The sequence below is a fragment of the Rhinolophus hipposideros genome, assembly GCF_964194185.1.
Source record: "Rhinolophus hipposideros genome assembly, chromosome: 12".
NCBI lineage: Eukaryota > Metazoa > Chordata > Mammalia > Chiroptera > Rhinolophidae > Rhinolophus > Rhinolophus hipposideros.
The window spans coordinates 32,052,462-32,075,337 of NC_138058.1; the positions used below are offsets into that span (position 1 = coordinate 32,052,462).

The 22,876-nt window shown below is 35.5% G+C and overlaps 2 protein-coding genes across 6 annotated transcripts in view; one reads left to right on the forward strand and one right to left on the reverse strand.

The window, feature by feature from the left end:
• Positions 1-22,876, reverse strand: part of LOC308506206 (uncharacterized protein) — a 161,540-nt gene that overhangs the window by 88,007 nt on the left and 50,657 nt on the right. The window lies entirely within an intron of this gene.
• The window catches only part of PELI1 (pellino E3 ubiquitin protein ligase 1), a 51,410-nt gene that overhangs the window by 21,291 nt on the left and 7,243 nt on the right, over positions 1-22,876 (forward strand). For 3 of the 5 annotated variants that reach the window (XM_081069336.1, XM_081069338.1, XM_081069337.1), the window contains 3 exons: positions 17,587-17,726; positions 19,281-19,410; positions 22,637-22,738. In XM_081069336.1, coding sequence (XP_080925462.1) covers positions 17,656-17,726; positions 19,281-19,410; positions 22,637-22,738 — 303 coding nt within the window. In that variant the 5' untranslated portion in view covers positions 17,587-17,655. Of the gene's footprint in view, positions 1-5,011; positions 5,093-5,803; positions 5,946-17,586; positions 17,727-19,280; positions 19,411-22,636; positions 22,739-22,876 lie in introns of those variants that run through there. The other 2 variants (XM_081069340.1, XM_081069339.1) reach the window with 2 other exon arrangements.

Here is a 22,876-nt window from a genome sequence, read left to right on the forward strand (position 1 = left end):
CATACATATTGCATTTGTTTGAATACCCCAGTAGCATCTGGCATTGTAGTGAATGCTCAGTAATATTGTTGGATTAATAATTGCATTATTAGTGACTCTAGATGCACAAAATTAAAAGTAGGGTGACTATAGACCTCAGTTTGAAAGTTGCTCTAATATCTAAGTTAATTAAACTGCAGGGGAAGCCCACAATTGCTGTTGTTAGAAGAAGTCATTAATAAACATTTAATGGAAAGTACTCATCTAGAATATTGGAAAAAGTGTGGCTCTTTATAATCCTGTTGTGGAGGGATATCATCATCTGGTAATCTAGAAGTATTAGTTTTTTAACTATTCTTAGCTATTTAGCCAAATAGGGCTGTAAACTATTTCCCTTTATAATAAACTAGACAAACCTAAGTAAAGTGTTTTTCTGAGTTGTGCGAGCTGTACTAGTAAATTATGGAATATGGTGAGTGGCGCATGGGAATCCCCAATTTATAGCCAGTCAGAAGTAAGGGTGGCCTCGACTTGACGACTGGTATGTAAAGTGGGGCAGTCTTGTGGGAGTGAGCCATTTAACTTTTGGGATCTGAGCTAACTCCAGGTAGTGTCAGAATTGAATTAAATTGAGTTGTTGGACATCCATTTGGTGCCAAAGAATTAATGAAATGGTTGGTGTTAGAGAAAAAAACACTCAGTTGCATTCATTGAAGGTGATATAAGATGTTGGCAAAAACATAAACCAAAAATCTATGTCTACAGTTAAAGCTACATTGAAACAAAATATGAGATTTAAAATTCCCTACCTTAATTGTGAATTTTGTGATTTCTGGTACAAAAAAGCAGTGGGTTTGGGAAAGTCTTCAGCTCTGTTTATGAAACTTAACATATCTTGTGGAATGTTCAAATGATTATTTCCTCAATCTAGTTCTAGAAGAAGTAGGAGTTACAAAATCTAGCATTTTTAAACTTATGCAAGTTCTAAGGTTACATAAGTTCTTCTGATCTTTTTTCCTTCAAAAGAGTATTTGAATTCCAGATGTATGCCAGTATCCAGTGATCTCAAGTTTATGGCAGATTTTTCTTAATGTGATTAATGCCTTTTTTTGTTTATTATAGCAGCTTTATTGAGATATAATTTATATACCACACAGTTCACCCACTTAAAGTGTACACTTCAGTGGTTTTTAGCATAATCACAGAGTTGTGCAACCATCATCACAACCAGTTTTAGAACATTTTTATCACCTGAAAAAGAAACCCCATAGCATTTAGCTATCACCACCCCACCACCTCACCCCCTACTACCCCCCTACACACACAATCCTCCAGTCCCCACCACCCACCTCAGCCCTAGGAAACTACTAATCTGTCTGTCTCTCTCTCTCCGGATTTGCCTACTCTGGACATTTCATGTAAGTGGAATCCTACAATATGTAGTCTTTTGTGACCCTCACTTAGCATAATGTTTTCGGAGTTCATGATGTAGCATGTGTCAGGACTTTATCCCTTTCTGTTGCCAAATAATATCCCGTTGTATGGGTATACCACATTTTATTCATTCATCAGTTGATGAACATTTGGCTTGTTTCACCACTAATTGGCTATTAGGACTAATGCTGCTATCAACATTCATGCACAAATCTTTATGTGGATGTACTTGTACATTTTCATTTCTCTTAGATATATACCTAGGAATGGAATTTCTGGATTGTATGATAACTTTGTTTAATCTTTTGAGGAACTGTCAGACTATTTTGCAAAGTGGCTGCACCATTTTACTTTCCTACCTCAGGATTCCAACTTTTCTACATCATTGCCACTACTTGTCATTATCTGTCTTTTTGATTATAGCCATCCTAGGGGTTATGAATCTCATTGTGGTTTTGCTTTTCATTTCTCTAATAGCTAATGATGTTGAGCATTTTTTCATGTTGTTATTGGCCATTTGTATGTCTTCTCTGGAGAAATGTCTGTTAAAATCCATTACCAATTTTTAATTGGGTTATTTTTTTTTTAATTGCAAAAATTCTTTATACCGGGGGTACCAAAAAAAATGTATACAAGTGGACATTTTGGTCAACGTTGCTCAAGCAGTAGTAGCCCGTGATCAGAAGTGTCTGGACGCTGATGGTAACCCTTCGAGCACCTCTTGTAATTGCAGAAGTCAAATGTGACTTGTACTTGTCTTTTGTCATTGGTATATATTGAGTATTATAATTTTAATAGTTTTTTCCTTTCTTAAAATGTGTATACATTTTTTTGGCACCCCCTGTATATGTACTTAGGTATAGCTATATCTGTATCAGATATGTGACTTGCATATGTTTTTTCCCATCCTGTGGGATATCTATGGCAGTACTTTTGATACTTAAATTTCTCTGGTTTGTTTAAGAGATTCTAGGTTAGCAAAATCCACAAAGTGAAAGTGTCAGCAGCCAATTCAGGAGGCGTGGCCGATCTGGTGAGCCAAAAGAAACCAATCTCTATGATATGCCTGTCATCATTTTCACTTGTCTAGTTTTCAGATTTCTCTTTATAGGATAAAATTATAACAACACAACATAAAGAATAGAGGTAAAGGTAGATATTTAGCCATCTCGTGTGATAATACATACATTATACAAGGTTTGAGTTACTTGTTGGCTGGCTGCTCTGTTTTTTAGCATTTGTGGTATCACCTCCAAAACTAATGAAACAAACTAATGTAGAAGTCAAAAGATCTGTTAACTGGCACCACTACTTAGCCCTGTGACCTTCATCAAATAACTTACCCTCTCTGGATGTAGATTTTTCTCATCTATAAAATGAGGGAATTGAAAGGAAAAATGAATAAACTGAATTGGATATTCTTTAAGGTTCTTTCCAGCTTTAAAATGTGATTATTTGGTACAGTAAAACCAATAATTTATTTTCTTCTTCTTCCTGCCCTCAACAAGGGAGAATTATGACTTGTTGAAAAATCTTAGGCTGCAGTGTACCTTTTCCTCAAAAGGATTGGAGTTAGATGGATTTGGCAAGTAAAAAACTGAGCACCTGTGGATATTCAGTAAAGACTTATTGTAGAATAGCAAATGCCATCCATGTGAGTTTGCCTTATGGGTTAGAGGAACATGACCTAAGTGTCACCGGTGAGGTGGAACTAAAGGACGAAATAATTTGCACACCTGCTGTGGGTGTGGCTAGAAGCAAAGGGACTGCTTCATTACATCCTTAGAAGTATTCAGAGATCATTGGAGAAGAAACAAGCTCTCAGGTCAGTTGTGTCCAAAGGTGAAATCAAAACCTAGGCTACAACTAAAAACATAAGAAAAACAAATTCTGAAAAAGCCTAGAAATTGTGAGGTAAGTGCACTTTGTTTTGTTTAGTTTGTTTTCTGGAATGATTTTTAAATGTTTTCAGGTTATTGGTAGGTTATTGGTAGTTTATCGTCAGTCTCTGAGCTCAACTGAGAGAATTGCCAGATGTTCAGGCATCATAGATGAAGACAGGAGTTTTAAGACACCTGTCTGACTTTTTAAGCAAAGCCAGATATAGAAGAAGAGTAGGAGAAAGGTCATTTAGATTCAGGTACATTTGCCCAAGTTTGGTAACTTTGATTCCTACCAGAAAGCTACTTAAAGTTTTGCTTTTGTATTTGACTGGCCTCCATGATATTATTAATCAGACATTATTGTACATAAGGCACATATGAAAAGCAAAAAGAAAGTTCTTACAAAAAAACGTGGTCAGAATTCAGATCGGGAAAGAAAAGCTTAGAAATTTAATTCTAGCCCTTCTCTCCCCTGTGAATATGGGTCTTTGTCGTATTATAAAAATAGTTCATCATACTCACTTAGAAAACAGAGGTTTTGTTTTTAATGTCTTCCTAGAGTTCTTTAAGAAAAATATATTCTCTCGAGAGATTATTTTGTATAAACACAGCTTGAAATACACAAAGAATTTTTATACTCTTAATGCTCTTTTTAATCATTAAGGTAGTTCATGACGATAGCATATGAGCACCTCAGTTGCCCTAGGAATTGAGCAAGAAATAACATTCCCACGATTAATAGAGAGTCAATATGTTGGTCTAAAGAATGGCAGGTTCTCAAGTTTTGTTGTGGCTTAGAGATTCAGTCACAACTACATTCTATTTAGTATGAGTATTGGACCTGTCATGTCCGGCTTCTTCAGCCATTTCATCAGCCTAGAATCACATGACAAGGCAGGCTCGCCCAACAGCACAACCTTAGAATATGCCCAGATCATTTGTATAGTTATGTTTCCTGGACTGGATGTGTATCTGTCTACACTGGACAGAAACAGGACACCTGAGCAGATTTATGTCACAGTAACATAAGCGGGCCTGCTGCTAGTAGAACAAGCAAAAGAAATATTGTGCAGATTTACTGAAGAACAGCTTCAGGGGATGTGAAACAGTTGTGGAATGCCAGAAAACAACGGAAGTAAACTTGCTGCCATAAAGTAGAGGGTGGTTCATTTTGTGCCACGGCACTAGGTAAAGAGGTATTATTAGACTTAGGACCACCAAAAGTATTTTTATATAAGAAAACATCGACCCCTAGACTCAAGTTGAGTATCAGTTTTAATGGCTACGGTATACCGTGTTTCCCCGAAAATAAGACTGGGTCTTATATTAATTTTTGCTTCATTAGGGCTTATTTTCAGGGAATGTCTTATTTTTTCATGTACAACAATTTACATTTATTCAAATACAGTCATGTCATCTTCTTCTGGAACACTGTCATAACATACTAAATGCGTGCTTCTGGCTGAGATTTTAACTGGGGCTTATTTTCGGGATAGGTTTTATTTTTGGGGAAACACGGTCTATGGTTTGCATATGCAGTTTATTGAACAGGTATGAGCGAGCATTTACTCTTGTGACTTAATTTAGCATGCTTTTGAAAATCTTAAATGTAATTAAGCACAAAGCAGGTTTCTTTCACCTTTGGTTGTATCAAGGAATAGAATAGCTCTTGCACAGCCTTTCACTGTAAGAAAACAACACATTTCTTTTCTTAGGAGAAGGTATTGGGGAATTTGGAGTAGCAAAGGAACTCCTCAAATGAAGTTTACAAGTAGGATAACCTAAGAGCAACTCAGGTCAGTAAGTATGGTGCCTTCAGTACCTATTTGCTGAAGTTTATACAATCCCAACTCACCTCTGGGTACTGCTATCATTTCTCCATGTTCATGAGCACAAGATGAATCAGATTTATTTTATTTTAAAGTAAAAATCTGGAAATAAACAGGATCAATTGAAAATGTGATTGAATTTTCACCTGTTCTTATGCCTGGGATAATGTAGTGTTTTATAACAAAACCCAAAAAGTCTGATTCATTTGAGAGTGCTAAAAGGCACTCTTTCTTCACATATGAATTATATTGATTCGTCTGTTTTTGTTTTTTTTAATGGAGTGTTCCTTAACAGATTGAGTATTCCACTCAATCTGTTAAAATAGGTTACAGTCATGAGAATGTAGTTTAGTATTTGTTATACTTCTGACATTTATACAGTTAATTCAGTCAGCCTTTTAAGAAATAGAATATTCCCTTTTGAAGTACCTCATTCTATAACTTGAAAATAAGCCTGTGTTAAAAATTGTTCTGTGCTTCCCGCTTACTTCCGTTTCTTCCCTTTTGGGCCACAGACTTCCTTAAGGAGGAGGTGAGAGAGAAGTGAATTCTCCCTTCAGCCAATAGAATCTAGAATTATATAGTGTTTACCTATTTTGCGTTAACACAGGCTCACCCACACACGAGGTGCTTAAGTGAAAGAACACTGAGCAGACAGCTTATTCAGTGTGTGATTCCAAGTGTAATTGGGAGATGCTTTAATACTAACTGGATTTTATCCTCTGGTGAGAAGGTTGTTAGTGTAGCTTGTGGTGATAGCGATGGAATACAGAGGTTCTGTGGCTTAATTTTAAGTGTCACATAGTGCTTCCAGTTAAAGGTAAGTTTGTAAAAGGAATGATTTGAATCATATTAGATTATTTATATTTAATTGTCTCACTTTCACATTTAGCTTTAGAAGTGTATTACGTATGAATTGTCTTTCCTTCATTCTAGGGAAAAGGTTGAATAAATCTCAAGCTCCAAGGCTTTTGTGTTTTTAGGGAGGCTTTTACTGTTACTCTCATCTTCCATTAGTCTTAAAGAAAGCAAAAGAAAAATAACTATGGGTGTTTATTGCCTGTTGACAGAAAACTGAAAACTCTTCATTTGTAATATTTTTTTAATGCAAGCTACAGTCTTCATAGTTTTTTACATGCTTTAGAACTTAACGTTGTCCATTGTTTCCTTTTGAGAATTATATTGCTCTCTGAAGGAAATTGTATGGTAGCCAGAATGATGGTGGTGTCCTTGTATTTTGGTTAACTGTTGATAGTTTCTTCAGACTCTAGATTTTTTTTACCATAAATCTTCTGAGGTCCTCTCAAAGAGATCTAGGCCTTTGAGATAACTGTAATTTACTGTTTAAACATTTTTGCAAGGCAGGGCAAAATTAGAAACACTTTTTTTAAAAATATTGAGAGTCTTGCCTTATAAGGATTTTAATTAATGTTTCTACCTGAATATTTTGTTGTTCTTCCTCTGATACGGTGGGAAGAGATTTAATAATTTTAGATCTGTTGATTGATGGGGAGGGAGGTGCTCTTTCTGGTAAAAAAAAAAAAAAAACAATAATAAGTTCCCAGCAGGGTTTTTTTCTGAGTCATTTTATTTTCATCAAAAGAAAAGGTATAATTGAGTTTTTTTTCTTTCTGTATGAAATTCATGAAAAACAATCTGCTTTCTAGAGTACTGACATGTTGCCCAGTAATGTATGTTTTTTATTTTTTATCATTTTCTAATCTATTTATGAGGGACAAGTATTGACTCTCTTCTATATGTATAAAATGAAAGTTAAGTCAGTGACAAAAGTTGCAAATTACGATCATAATAATTTAAGCTTAAATTAATCATCATAATTTACCTAATTGGCATATCTGTAATGTGAAAATATAACAATAATCAGAATGGAGAGAGAGGAAATTTATAGAACTAGACCAGCACCATTTTCCTTATGAAAAGAGTTAAATAGGAATTCCATTCTGAGTAATTTAAAATATTCGCTTTGCTAAAAAATAGATGTTCTTAGCATCCCACACACAATGTCTGTAAATTACTGCTATAAAAATTTATGGGGAAAACATTACGATTTGGTCAAAGAAAGATTAGCTGCTACTTTTGAGAACTTTTCATGAACCAAGGAGAAAACTCAAACTTTCATAAGATGAAACTTTTATTCATTGGTGAGATTAGTAGTAGTTGTCATCTTTTAATGATTTCTCTCTGCCCATAGCTGACTTTACTGTTAGAAACTGTATTGGAGATTCATTTGTGATTTGAATTTTAAACTACATTTTCCCCATACCTTTTAAATAGAGTTTATAATGGAATTGTGAAACTATAAAAGATTTAAAGGTAACATTCCTATAAGAGCAGGGAATAATACATATACTAAATCTTATTTGATTTAAATGTACTGTTTTTTCCCCTATTGAGAATCAAACGTTTATAGAGCATTAAACCTTGAAACTAATTGCAATGATTATTGAGGCCTTTGATTGTATATCTAGGCCTGTTAAACATTAAGAGCAGTAGAAAACTAGAAGTTTCTACATGGTATCAAAGTCACCTACAAAGAAGCGATAATAAACATTTGTTTAGAGATTGAGAAATAAAGATGAATCTCTGAGAAAATAAAATCTTAAGTGATGGGGCAGCATTACTATAAATTATTATTAAGACCTACTCTATATGCCTAACTAAATACATATTAGGTATTTAACAAATACTTGAGTTTTTTTTTTTTTTTTTTTTTTTTTTTACATTAGTAGTTCCTTGAAAACCACTGGCTTAACTTTCACAATTTGGGTAATTTCAAGAGACCCAAAAATCTATGACTTGTGTATTTAGTGAGTGAACTAAGCAGATGGCCCAAAATCCAAATTTTAGTGCAGCTTTGTTGTTACAATTGGGTCCTGTGACAGATCCTATGAAATGTGGGAAATATTGTCACCATTTTATAGGATGAGAAAATCATGTGCCTACAGCGCTGGTTTTATAGATTTATAATTCACAAAGGAGCCTGAATATAGCCCTCAATGGCCAAAGTTCTCCGGGTTGACTTTAGGTACAGTCATAGCTTACTTCGTCCTCTGTAAGTGTCTCTCTACTTTGAATAAAACACTATCACAGTGTAATAATTAGTGAATAACTCAGGAAAGTATTTGACTTACTGGCTTTTCAAGATTTTTTAAGTGAAATGTGTCAAAATTACCCAGGACTGCTGCTTCCTCACTCTTCTTCCTCCCAGCACCCCTGTCTATTCCTCCAAGACCAGGATTCATGTGATGAGGTAGGCAGAACCCAAACACATTCAAATACTGTTAAAGATTTCAATGTACAGCATTAATTCAGAAACTGATATAATTGCATATACAAAATGTTTTCTGATAAAACCACCCAGAGCATTCACTAGTAAAAATGCCCTTATATATCAAAACTTCGCTTATTTTTTGAGAAAAATCTGTGAAACATGATTCTGTCAAATTCCGGTCAATGTGTGGATGAATCACTTTGGTAAGGTATTGCTCAATCCAGAGTGGCCACACTTGTGTAGTAACAACTTGCCTAACCAAAGGGGCTGTGGATGGGGCGGTTTCACATCAGAGAAGGGACACAAGACCTGGCAGGCACTGTGACTTGACAGGACCAGCGCAACTTGGAAATCGTGCACCTTTAGGTGGTGACAGGTCTGAAAGGAGGCAAACTTTGAATCTCAAATTCCTATTTTAATGCCTTTTATTAAATGTAAAGGGCTATTTTGTTTTCTATTTTTATTTTTTACTTTTTATTTTGAAATAACTTCAGCCTTACAGAAAATATGGGGGGAAATGCAGTGAGTTTATATATACCCTTTATTTAGCTTACTCTAAAGTTTAACAATCTACGTAACCAGAGTATATTTATCAACACTAGGAAATTAACACTGGTATATTACGATTAGCTAAACTCTAGACCATATTCAAATTTAACCAGTTCTGCTAATGTCCTTTTTCTGTTCCAGGATGCAGTTCATGATCCCATATGGTTGCATCTCCTTAATCTCCAATCTGGGAGTTTTTCAGTCTTTCATAACCATGGCACCTTTAATGAGTACTAATAGTTATTTGTAGAACATTTAGCATTTGGGGTTGGTCTGATGTTTTCTCGTGATTAGATCGGGGTTATGCTTTTTTTGGCAACATACCACAGAAGTGATGTGTCCTCAGTGTATCATAATCAGAGGATACATGATATTGAAATATCTCATTACAGATAATGTTAACCTTGATCAGTGGTGAAGATGGGGTCTGCCAGGTTTCTTCCACTATGAAGTTCCTGTTGGCCCCTCTATAATTAATATCTTGGGGGAGATACTTTGAGGCTATTAATGCTTTTTCTTTCTTTTTTAATGCATGTAACTTGGTCAGTGTTTTATAAGGGATGGAGAAAACCCAGATTATTCTATTTCAGGGAATAATTTAATTGCCCAAAATAGTCATTAAACAATACTTTTTTTGGCAGGGCTCATAATCTACATAAGATTAATATGGATTATTCCTGGAATATAAAAAGATGACCATGGACTCGGTGTTCCATTTTTTTTTTATTTCATAGGTTGGTACAGATTTAAAGTGGTTGGGGGAAAATCCATTCTATTCGTTTTATTCCAAGTTTAAATTTTATCCGAGGAACTTTTAAACTCAGCTTTAAAAAATTGATTTGAATTACTCAGAAAATTTAAATGGTTAATATTATAGAAGTTTATTCGCATGTTAAGGCAATATCACTTATGTAAACTCTTGCTCTTTAATACTTTGGAGTAGGAAAAGAGGTGGGGTTTTTTTTGTTGTTGTTTAATTTAGTTTCCCAATGTAGTTCTCTCCTCGCTAGCCCCCACCCTCATGTACTTTCAGCAGTTTCAGAGTGTTAGCTAGAATTTAGGTTGTAAACCTTAATTTTCTTATCTATAAAATGAGGGTAATAATGGCTCCTATTTCATAAAGTTGTTCTGGGGAATAAATCAGTTAGTTAATACATGTGTAGTGCATAGAACAGTGCTCAGCCCAGAGGCAGAACCCAGTAAGTGTTAACCACTATGAAAAAGGGGTAGCATAAGCATGAATGGAATGCCAGTGTTGAATGCTGACTTTAGAAAAATGATAGCGTTTCACATGAATACACTTTTATCCAATGTTTTTGTTCCAAATAACTATCTAATCTCACCGAGTCTGTTGCTTTCTGTAGAATTTTGTTCGGGACTTTAATGGTTAAACCTAGAGGAATTTCTAGTCCTGCTTTCTGAGAAGCATGCTATCATTTTAGGAACTTTGGTAATCTAATCTAAGCGTGGGTAAGGACAGTGAAAATGTTTTAGTCCTTAGTTGTCTCTTTTAAAATATATTTTCTAGATGTGGGGAATTACTGATCATTTGGGGGTAGGGTGGTGCGGTTGTACTTAAACCCCCTTCCCCAATCAGGAATACTGCCCTGCAATGTTTCCTTAAGCTGTCACTTTTCAGGGAATATATGAAACCTTCTGTCCCTAGGTTTGTCGGGACTCATTTCTAATAGGGTTTTCTTCCTGATGGTACCGGGAATTTGCCTTAGTGTAATACCCTGCTTTTCTGCTTGGTTTCCTTTCTCCCTTTCCCATTTTTAAAACACACATGCAAAGTACACTTCATTTACTGAAGTTTTTATTGTTGGTAACCACCAGGAAACAGTGTTGACAAATACAGTGAGCATTGAGGAAGTGACAAAGGTTCAAATCTCAAAAAGTACTAGTCATAGTTGCATAGTTGTTACTAGTCTATGCTGGAGTGTAACTTATTTAGGGTTTATTTTACACTGGTGTACTTTCTATTTCTAGTCTCTTTCCTAAATGGTCCCATAATAGGGTCTCTTATTCTTATTTAGGAAGCAGCCCCACCAAATCTTGTCTGGGTTGTGATTAGTGGTATCTGAAAACCCAGACTACTTAACTTCCAGGAACTTGAGTCTCCCCATTTATAAAATGGGAATAAATGATTATACTTGATATATGAGTAGTTGTGATAGAAATTAAATGAGTTAATGTATTTTGAATTAATATATGGGTTCAAGCTCTGCCAGATCTTACCTGTTTGGCCTTGAACCAGCCACTGACCTTTCTGACTGACATACTCAGTTCCCTTATCTGGAAAATGGAGCTAATGAGACTTTCCTGCCTAATTCACAGGGCTATTGTGAGGGTCAAATCAAAGAATCTCATGTGTAAGCACTTTGCTAATTAACATTCTGTGCAAGTGCACAATAGACCTTAATCCAACGTTGATTCAGATTGACACCCCTTTTCCTTTAAAAGGATTCCCCTATGCTTTCCAAAGCCTGCTTTTAGTTTTGCTAGGTATGGGTCGCCTAGGTCAAGAAGATACTTCTTTATCTGGCCTCCACAGATTAGCCTTTCTCTAAACGCGAGGCCACCCAGCACTGGCCTTACAGCTGCTGCTGTGGCCACCCTAGGTCTAGTCCCTTTCCTTCAACCACTTGAGAGAGGTTATTTCAATATTTAAATATTTTAAATGCGTAGAAATATTAATAATCACCATCTAGGTACGGTGATAGTTCTCCCAATCTCACTCCCAGTCCCTCTTATCAGTCCTAATAAAATATTGAAACCAGTTACCTTTAAAGCCATTGCCTTCACGCACGCAAGGCTTAAGTAATAACCCTTTAAGACATCAGCATGATGATGTTAGTAAGCAAACATTTATTAAATACCTTATTATGTGCCAAGCACGATGCCAAAAATAGGGCAAATTCCCCTCCAAAAAACAAATAGTCATTCCCAATTTGAGATTTAGAGCAGTGGTTCTCATAGAGTGAGGGGCGGGAAGGGAAGACATTTTTGATCATCACAATTAGTGATGCGACTGGCATCTAGGGAGTGTAAAGGCCAGGGGTGCTGCTGAACTTCCGATAATCACAGGCCAGCTCCCCACAATGTCAAAATGTTCAGAGTGCCAAGGCTGAGAAACCCTAGTTTAGAGGAACAAATACTGTCCCTGGGAAAGATGTTAATTTTTTCCTATCAGGATGAAAATGAGTTATTTTTATAGGAGATTAGAATATCAGCATATCATTGGCTACCCTAAGGGGGAGGCTAGGAGTTTCCCAGGGGGTGCCCTGTATCGTAGGAGGGAACATGGGCTTCACTTCTTTCACTGCTGTATTGAGAAAGCTAAAAGACATTGACAATAATAACCTCATATTCCTACTGCTTGACACCATTGTTTCTCCTATGCCTTCTCTGCTTTTATGGAAAAATGCTGCTTATTAATCCTGCTGATTGAAAGAAGAAGGTGATTAATTTTTCACTCTTATCAAGACACGGCAATAAATTTACCTCCCTTCAATCATCAGCTAAATTGGTTTTATAAAATGGCTCCACCACAAATATACCAAAACAATTCTTTCTGTTTGAGTCATCCTTTTGAAATCAACCACAGGGGAACTCTAGTGTAGATGGAAATCTGTTTCATCAGAGATAATATATGCAATCCACATTATATTTTTCACCATAAAGCATCTTAACATTTTCATGTTTTAAAACATTTTCCCTTTTTTGTCTGCTCATTCACCAAAATAGAAGTGTTCGAAAGATTACTAATGTAAACATCTACATAAGGTCTGTTTTGTCCCTTGCTTATTATTTGTTTTGCTTTTTAGTTTTGGGGGGGGGCAGGAATTTTATATTTGTCTTTAGTAGATAGTAAGCAAAAAGACTGCAATGCAAATAATAAAAGAAAAAAATGTGTTATGTTGAGGAAGTAGTTTGGATAAGGATTAATTTCCCAATTTTCCTTCTTTAAGTGAAACTGACAATCACGTATTATAGAAAGTCTTTCATTTGGGAAGACTTACGTAATGTGAAAATAATTGTAGTTCATTGGCCTTTAAACAACAAATGCATCAATGTATCAAATTAATTAGACTAATTCAAGTTAATATATTTTTATGGCTAATTTTTTGTTTTCCTATCACACGTAGTCAATAACACTATTCCAGAATACACTTCTTTAAAAACATTTTAACTTGGGAAGGTTCCTACTGATAGAGCAATGTGCTTAATTTTCAAGGATCAAATAGAGCTTCAAAGTAATAAATATTATGTAGAAAACAGCCTTAGGAAGGTTTTCTCTAACATTGTTTTCCCAGTTTCAGGTAGACTTCGTGGCACTATTACATGTTTGTGCTAGATCACATTGGGATAGGACTAACTATATGGTGGTCTGACCAACTAACTTAATTGAATACCAAGAGATGGAGCCAATAATTGAGTTATTAGTAACCCATTACAACTCCTCAAGTGCATAACTTCAGGAATTGATTTTGAAGAATTCTATACCTTACCCAGATTTTTAAATATAGAGAATATATAAAGAGAGTGAGTGCTAGAGCACTCTCGCTATTAAGCTTTTGTTAAAGATTAAATCATTGTGAAGAGCATGACTCTTTCTTTGAACACTCAAAGATTCTAACAACTTCTTTACAACAGTCACCCATCAACGTGTATTAGACCTGCAATGACAGATTCAAAGAGAAATACCTATCTTGGCACATTTTATTTGTAGTTTAAGAATGCCAGTTATATACAAATTGATTTGATGCCATTTTAAATTTAGAAAACTGTTTAAATTGGGTCATTTAATGTATAAATAACCAATACTAGTGAAATGTTTTACTGTAGGTTTTAGATTATTAGATAAAGAAATAGAATCCAAGTTTGAGTGTGTTCTTGTGATTGAAACTTTGATATCACTGATAAATATCCCAAGGTCAGGCCTTTTAAAGGGACATAAGCAGAGTAAGAATAAGTATGATTGGAAATAATATTGTTTTTCTTGGCTAATTTGGCCAAGGGCTCTAGAAAGTATAGAATGGTGTGTATACGCCAGCCCAACTCTAATCCCTTGGCTAAGCTAAAAAGTGTTTCTTTTTTTTACTGTAGACGCTATAGGACTAAATCTATAGTGCTATATGCACATTACTTGTAAATTCTTATTTTAGGACCAGATGGTCTATTTCTAGCTCCAAAATTGTCTTCTACCGTTAGTCCCTTCATTTTTAGAGATGAGGCAACAGATTGCTTTGTTCAAAGAGAGCTAGAACTAGAACATGGGCTAATACTTGCTAGCTATGCATATACTAGTGTCAACCAAATATGGGCATTCACATTACTTTTAGATTTTTGCCATATCTATGGACTTATTAGTACTATTTAATATTTAAATTGACTTCTTTAAATAAATAAGCTTTTTTTAAAAAGGAAATTACTTGCCACTATAAATGGAAAACCATCACTTCCTAAAAATAGAAAGTAGCTCTAAATAAGAATCTAAATCAAGACAAAGCAATGTTATTAAATTTTGATTTAAAATTTAAGTTTAATTCTTATTAAAATTCATGTGGGGGAGATAAGAGGATTTTATAGTGTATTTAAATGGAATTTTTCTTAAATCAATTCTTAAGTATGTTTTATTACTTTAAAATAATGTAGTAAGCATTTTTTAATTTACCAACAATAAAAGTTAGTATGTTTATCTGAATTGCTAGTCTAAATGTATATGTCAATTATAAGGGCTAAAAGGGGATCAAACTGGCTATTCTTTCTCCTTGTTCTTATTCATAGTCTGTGTTGCTTTCTCTTTTAAAAAAAGTGGTGCTATATAGGCTGTATTTTTATTCTGTAGAAAAACACAAGTAGGCATTTTTCATTCATGGGTTTCCTATGAAACCGATTGGTGGAATTATAAAACCAGGAGACGTTTTTATGAGTTAGTGTAAGTGTTGTGAAACCTTTGTAACAAGCTTAACAGGAAGACCAGGGAGAGAAATAGATACAGGAAATACCTGGTCGCATTAAACTGCTAATGAAATAGGCATGAAAATATTGTGCGGATTGTTTATTACAGTGATTTTTCTGACTTAGCAGAAGTCTCAGTCTTTTGTTTTTCACACTTGTGTCAAATTTATGTTTTTTAATTAAGCTTTTTATTTGGAGATAATTGTAGATTCACATGCAAGGAAGAAATAATATAGAGAGAGATTCTCTGTACCTTTTACCCAGTTTCTGCCAATGGTAATATCTTGTAAAACCATAGTAAAATATTACATCTAGCATATTGATATTGATAAGATACAGAACATTTCCATCACCACAGGAATCCTTCCTATTGCCCTTTGTAGCCACACCTGCTTCCCTTCTACTCCCGCCCTCTCCTTAACTCCTGGCAACCACTAATCTCTTTTTCATTTCTATAATTTTGTCATTTCAAGAATGTTATATAAATGGAATCATTTCTGTAACCTTTTGAGGTTATTAGCTTTTTTTACTCAGCATAATTCTCTAGAGATTCATCCATGTTGTTTCATGTACCAGTAGCTTGTTCCTTTTTATTGCTGAGTACTAGTCCACGTAATCTGAATAAAGCTGCTATCAACATTTGTGTACAGGTTTTGTGTGAACGTAAGTCTTCATTTCTCTGGGATAAATGCCCAGGAGTGCAATGTATATAATTGTCTTAAACATTTCCTTTACATACATTGGAACCACATCAGACAGTGTTTTATAATTTTTGCTTTGACCTTCAGACAAAAACGCTTACTGCATTTACCCATATTTTTACTTACCATGTCCTTTTTTCTTTTCTGATATTTCAGTGTTCTTCTATCATTTCTGCTTAGAGAATTTTCTCTACTCCTCATATTAGAGTAGATCTACTGGTGACAAATTCTCCAAATTTTCCTTCATCTGAGAATGTCTTGATTTCCCCTACATTTTTGCTGGCTACAGAACTCTGAGTCCACAGTTCTTAAAGTATGAAAAAAATAATTCAGCTTTCTTCTGGCTTCTGTAGTTTTTGGTGAGAAATCCACTGTCATTCTAATTGCTTTTCTCCCATAGGTAGTATAGCTTCTTTCTGGCTGTTTTCAAGATATTTTCTTTGCCCTTGGTTTTCAGAAGTTTAATTATGATGTGTCTTGGCATGGATTTCTTCAGCTTTATCCTGTGTGGAGTTTGTCCAGTTTCTTGAATCTATGATTTTCGTTCTCTTTCCAAATTTGGTAAGTTTTCAGTCATTATTTCTTTGAGTACCCTTTCAGCTCCACTCTTTCTCCTTTCTTTCTGGGTTCCAGTTATCCAGTGTTAGATCTTTAGCTGTAGTCCCACAGTTCCATCAGGCTCTGCCCTTCTTTTTCCCCCGTCTGTTTTCTCTCTGTTCTGATTCTTTACTGTGCCCCTTCCATTCTGCTGTTGAGCCCATCCAGTGAGCTCTTCTTTGCTGAGACTTTCTGTTTTATTTTTATTTGTCCAAACATATTTGTAATTGCATATTCAAGAATTTTTATCATGGCTGGTTTAAAATCTTTGTCAAATAATTCTGACATCCTGTTATCTCAGTTTTGGCATCTCGATTATCTGTTTGCATGGTTTTAAATCTTTCTAGTTCTTGATATGATGAATGATTTTTCTGTTGAAACCCTGGACGTTTTCATATTATGTTCCGAGACTCTGGATATTATCTTAACCTTCTGTTTTCACTGACTTTTCCTGACACACTTTGGCAAGATAACAAGGGGGTGCTTCCTTTTTACTGCCAGGTGGACATAGAAGTCCAGGTTCCCTACTCAGCCTCCACTGACACCCGAGAGAAAGAGGTTGTAGTTGCTGCCAGGTAAGGGTGGAAGTCCAGGCTCCCTATGGGGCTCCACTGACACTGCTAAGGTAGAGGTAGGGGCATGTCACCAGCCAGCAGAGTGGAAGTCCTTGCTCCCTACTTGGTTGGCCTGCCCAGACGCTAGCCTGGTTGCGAGGTTGGGTCTTCTCAGTATGGCCTCGTGAGGTGGAAGTCTAGTCTCCTGACTCAGGTCTTGCTGCTGTGGGTGGAGGTGGGGCCCCAGTGTTTTCTGTGGTGTTTGGCTATAGTGGAGTGGTTATTGTCAAAAGTTTTTTGTCTTGCAAAAGCTGCTCCTTTCTTCTTCCTTTGACTAGAGAGACCAAGCTTTTGTTAGGGGTATCATTATCATCATCATCTCTGCCAGTTGGCATTTCCAGGTGCTGGATTCTTCAGCTCCAAATCTGGGATGTATTAGGTAAAAAGAAAACCTAGGAAACTCACCACTCTGTCATTCCTTGGGCCCTGAGGTCCTAGCTGGTCTGCCTTCTCTTTACTTTTCAGAATCTTCTTATGTGTTAAATGTCCAGGGTTTTTAGTTGTACTTACTAGAAATAATAGGGGAAAATATGTCTACTTCATCTTCCTAGAAGTGGAAGTCGCCAAATTTACATTTTTAATCTAGTTATATCAAATATATAACTGTCACTGGGGAAAATGTTGCATACTTTGTGTATTATAATATTGCATAATACTGTGCTCATGAGGACTGCTAGAAAATAACATCTTTTTTTAAACAGAAATTAATTGTTCACATTATTAATGAAAAATTTTCCCCTCTAGGAAATAATGCAAAAGGTGTCCCAAGGCTCCTGACCAGTGAACAAAGATTTGAGAAAGACAGCCAAGCTCATGTTTTCTCCTGATCAAGAAAATCATCCATCCAAAGCACCAGTAAAATATGGTGAACTCATTGTCTTAGGGTAAGGTTTCTCCACCTGATGACACATAAAATTGAATAATACATAGTGATTTTACATCTAGGTTAAAAGTACTTTTTAAAAAATTTATATCCTAGCTATTTCTAGAAAGGATGTAAAGCTACCAGGTAATATTATGAAATCAAGAAAATCTTTCAATTCTCATTCTTATGCCATCACTTGTAAGTGTTCAAATACTGTATAAGCTTTGCCTCATCCTCACCCCCAGAAAGGACAGATCTTCTTAAAGAGGAAATGAAAAATGTGTTTGTCTGAAGTCACACAATCATTCCATTTGTCTTCCCTATCCCTTCTTTTAGCAAAATTTGCCCCAGCTCACTATCTTTCTATAAAGGGTCTGTGTAATTTCCATAGATGGCATTCTTTGAGTAAATGCCCTTCTCTCTTTGGCAGCCACTAATACAGGCCATTTTACAATCACATTCTCCTCCAACCTCAAAATTGCCCCTGTTCCCTGCCTCATCCCTCCCCACCCCAGATTGACCAATAATTGGGGGAGGGAGTAAATTAGGAGAGATTATTATTAAGCTACTGCTCATGCCGTAATGAAGCAGTAAATAATGAAAACAAGCACGAGAAACCCCTGGATCCAAATTCTAGTTTTGCCAGTGTCACTTGTGTGACCTTTAGAAAATAACTTAATTCCTGAGTATCTGAGGAATTTCGTTCCTCTGAGGAGTCGTTTAATTCCTAACCTGTAGAAGTGGAGAGTGATGCCAACAGTGCAGAGGTTTTATGAGGCTGGATTAAGTGAGGTGATGTATGAGATAGAACCCAAGTGCCTGCTACATAGTAAACACCCAAAAGTTCTGTTTTGAACTTTTTTCCTATTAATTAAGTCCTTGCTTACTTGTTTACTTTCAGGATGCACGTGGGTGCACACGTTATCATTGAGAAATGGTCATAACATCTAAAACAAAAAAGTATGTTTAACTGCTGCTTAGCAAGCATCTCAGTTGGACAGGTTTTACCAACGTCATGTGAATGTGTATGTGTACATTCAAGTAACTGAGGCTTAACAAACAAGTCTTAAAAATTCCTTATTTCAAAAGTTCAGCTATTTTAAGGGTTTGGTTCACAATTAAAAGGGATTGTATTTTAAACAATTCATACTGCACTTTTAAAGGTTAGATTAGCACATTCAAAGATTCACCTTTAGAAAAAAATAGAATGAGTCATAAGGAGTTAGATATGCCACCAATCAGCTCTTGATTATCTTTAGTAAAAGAGGGAAGAAGAATACAGGTAACTCAAAGTAAAGAATGAAAAGAAGTATGACAAACACCTGGATCCAAAATCTAGATTTGTATGTATAATCCAAAAGCTGCTTCTCTGTGACATGGAATGTGGCCAGAAAGAATTTCATTTTGTTTCGTACTTGGGCAGCTGGGGATCAGCAATTGCTAAAAGGAATTTGAGATACTTATAACGTTCTAATAGATAATTAATTGGGGATTGATCCTGCAAGGCAAAGTAAAACATGTTAGAATTGTGTGCTGCTTACAAAATATCACCTAAACTTTTTTCCCCCAACAGGTATAATGGGTCTCTCCCAAACGGCGACAGAGGAAGGAGGAAAAGTAGGTTTGCTTTGTTTAAAAGACCCAAGGCAAATGGGGTGAAGCCCAGTACTGTGCATATTGCTTGTACTCCTCAGGCTGCAAAGGTAAAAACACAAAACAAAACTGTAAATTAACCTGGAGAGATTGAAAGACTTGTGCATGTTTATAGTCTTTAGCATTCCCTTCCCATTCTATACCAGAAGTTTTCTTTGTTTGGATAGGAGAACATACTTTGGAGACATGATATTTGAAGGTCTGCCATGTGGAGGGGCATAGGATCTTTTTTGGGTGGAAATTATAAGGAGACATTCCCTTTTCTTATTAAGAAGGTAGGGGTGAGGCCGAGACTTTATCTAGTACTAGAACTGTGCACCTGTCTGCCCTGAGAGGTGGGGCGTTCCTGCTGTTACTAGAGGGCCCTCACCGAGGCTGGGCTAGGAATGTAGTGTAGAAGTGTATTCAGGTACTAGAAACATGCTTGGATGAGGTCATTCTTTTAACTAAGGGTCTTTATCAAAGATTCTGTGGTTGCTCTTGTTTTTATTTATTTTTTTGTTTTAGACCCTCATAGCTTTTAGCATAGTGCCTTAAACAAAATAGACCTCAATAATTATTAAATTGAATCACAGCTATGAAAATAAATACGCAACTATATCTTGATCTTCTTACCTATTTAATGCTTTTAGCACCTTCTCCTTTTCCTATCAAAATCTTCAGAACCTGGGCTACCGTTTCAGGGCCCTTGGACTTTAGTTCCTAGAGTGACAAACAATTAGGCGGGATTTCAGATATTCACATTTCCTGTGAATTCCTCTACTTCCAATTGTGTAACACAGACTGAATCTTATACTGTGATGAGTGAATAAAATTTACAAAGAGTTCCTTGACTTCTGGAAATACAGACATGTTTAGCTAAGCAGCTCCAGAATGTACATTAGTATTATACTATCTGTATCTCTGTAAGTTAAATAAACGAGAGACAGAGAAATCGGGATATGATGCCTTGTTGTAGGTCACAGCTCCAGTCCTTGAAGTTAATTGGATTTGTGGCTTTGTTTCATATCCAGCGTGGTGTCTAAAACAGAGTCTTTACATCTTGACTAGGCCTCTTCTATCACTATGTGACAGCCAGTGAACGTAGAAAATGGACAGTTTCTTTTAGGTGATTCTTTTTGCTCTTTGCTGAGAAAGGATGTGCTAAGCAGGTGGTCGCAATGAACAACTTATTGATCCAATCTGAGGATCTTCTTTCCAATATTTCCCCCGGAAGTGCTTTGGCATTTTGGGTGTGCAGGACTTTTTGGGTGTGTACTTCTTTGTGCAGAACTGTCCCACATATTGTAGGACATTTAATATTCTTGGTCCCCACCCACTAAATGCCAGTTAAACCCTCAAATTGTTGTGACAGCCAAAAAATGCACCGACGTATTTCCAAATGCCCCTTATGCAGCTAATATAACCTCTGGTTGAGAATCATTATTGAGAAAATGTTTCTAATCCCTACCTCTGCAATATCTTGTTGTATTCTATTCTTTACATTTTTACTGTCACACTCCTAATGTTTTCATTGTTAGTCCCTTCTCATCTTTACTGGACAATGAGAAACTGAGGGATCAAAGATTGACTCTTTCCTCTTTCAATTATAGGGGAATGTAGTACAAGGTCACAAAGAAAACTGTTTAGTTTGGCAGTCATCTGGGATGAATGGTTAAACCCCGCCTTCCAGTACAGTGAGAACTTAACTTGACACAGTTCTTATTCTCAACTTAAGTTTAATTGCTTAAAACAGGAATTACAATCTCAAAGTATACAAAAACCTGTGTTTTTAAATCTCTTCAGTCATTAAGAATTAACTTCCAAAATACTGAGCAATTATTTGATTAAAAAGTCAGTTGCTTAATGCTGCGTTAAAGTAATTATAGGTTTTAAAACCTGTAAAACAATTATATAATGCTTGTGAATACATATATGTGTAGTAAAAAACAACATGCAGAGGAATGATCTACACTGCATTCTTTTTTTTTTTTTTAATTTATTGGGGTGACAATTGTTAATGAAATTACATAATTTCAGGTGTAAATTCTGTATTACATCATCTATAAATCCCATTGTGTGTTCACCACCCAGAGTCAGTTCTCCTTCCATCACCACATATTTGATCCCCCTTACCCTCATCTCCCACCCACTAACCCCCTTACCCTCTGGTAACCACTAAACTATTGTCTGTGTCTATGAGTTTTTATTTCTCATTTGTTTGTCTTGTTCTTTTGATGTTACACTGCATTCTTGAGGTTGGATACCTCTATGAAGAAAAGGAACTGGGAGGGACATGTAAGCCACCTCAATTGTATCTGTAGAGTTTAATTTTTTTAAAAAAAATCAGAAGCAAACATGGCATTATGAGATTTTGATAAAGCTGAGTAGTTTGTTCCCAGGTATTTTTTTTCTCTTTGTAAAGTATATGAAAAATTCACGATCTTATTTAATCTTAAAACTGTTATTTTAAGGCTTTATCTATTTCAGATTAGCTACAAATTGAAACCAAGTAAACTTTTATAATGCCAAAGCTCCAATTAAGAAACATTTTTTTCATTTAGCCTTTCTGTGTATAGTCATTCTTTTATGTTTTTATATCTGTTTTCCTTTTACGTAGTCTGTTTCCACTTCCTTTGTTTGGGTTTTCCCCCCTTAGATAATATCTTCAACTCATATACATAGAAAACACCTGAAAACAAAACTGAAAAGTTCTTTTCAGCAATGTTTTTAGTTTGGGATAAGTCAGAAGTACAGTCGTAAGCATTATATCCATTTCCTTTGGTAACGTTTAATCATTCTATGAATTTTTCTGTATCTAGCCCAGCATATGGCAAATATCTGTCATCTATAGAGTCACAGAATGGATAGGAAAACCAGTTAACTCTGCTTATTGGTTAACTTTATGACTCTTTGAGTTACTTTAAAAATAAGATTCTTCTTGCAAGATTTTGTATTTCCCCCCAGCAGCAGTACTGAGTACTATTTTCAGTTTACACATAGGATTTGGTTTTGATTACTTTGTAATTTAAAATACTTACAAGGGAGACTCAGATTTTATAGTGTTTTTATACAGTGAAATTATGTTCTTACTCTATATAACTACTTCAAAGTATTCTTCTGCACCCCACTCAACCTGAGAAACTACTGTCACAGCTGAAATTATGCAATTTACTAATCTCTAACCAAAATTTCAGGGGGGGGATATGTCATATATGTGATAGATTACCTTTCTTTTGTAAATCTGATTTGATTGACCTGCCAGCTAATTTTTGCTATTAATTTTTTCTTTCTTAGGCAATAAGTAACAAGGACCAGCATAGCATATCATATACTTTATCTCGGGCCCAAACAGTGGTGGTTGAATATACTCATGACAGCAACACTGATATGTTTCAGGTATTATACTATGTGAATTCTTTTTTCATATAAACAAAAGAGTTAAAACCTATCGTCAGTGACTTTTGCTGTGGTCAGATAAAGGATTATGATATTTTAATGTATTTCATTAAAATATATATTGATTTCTAAACCCCA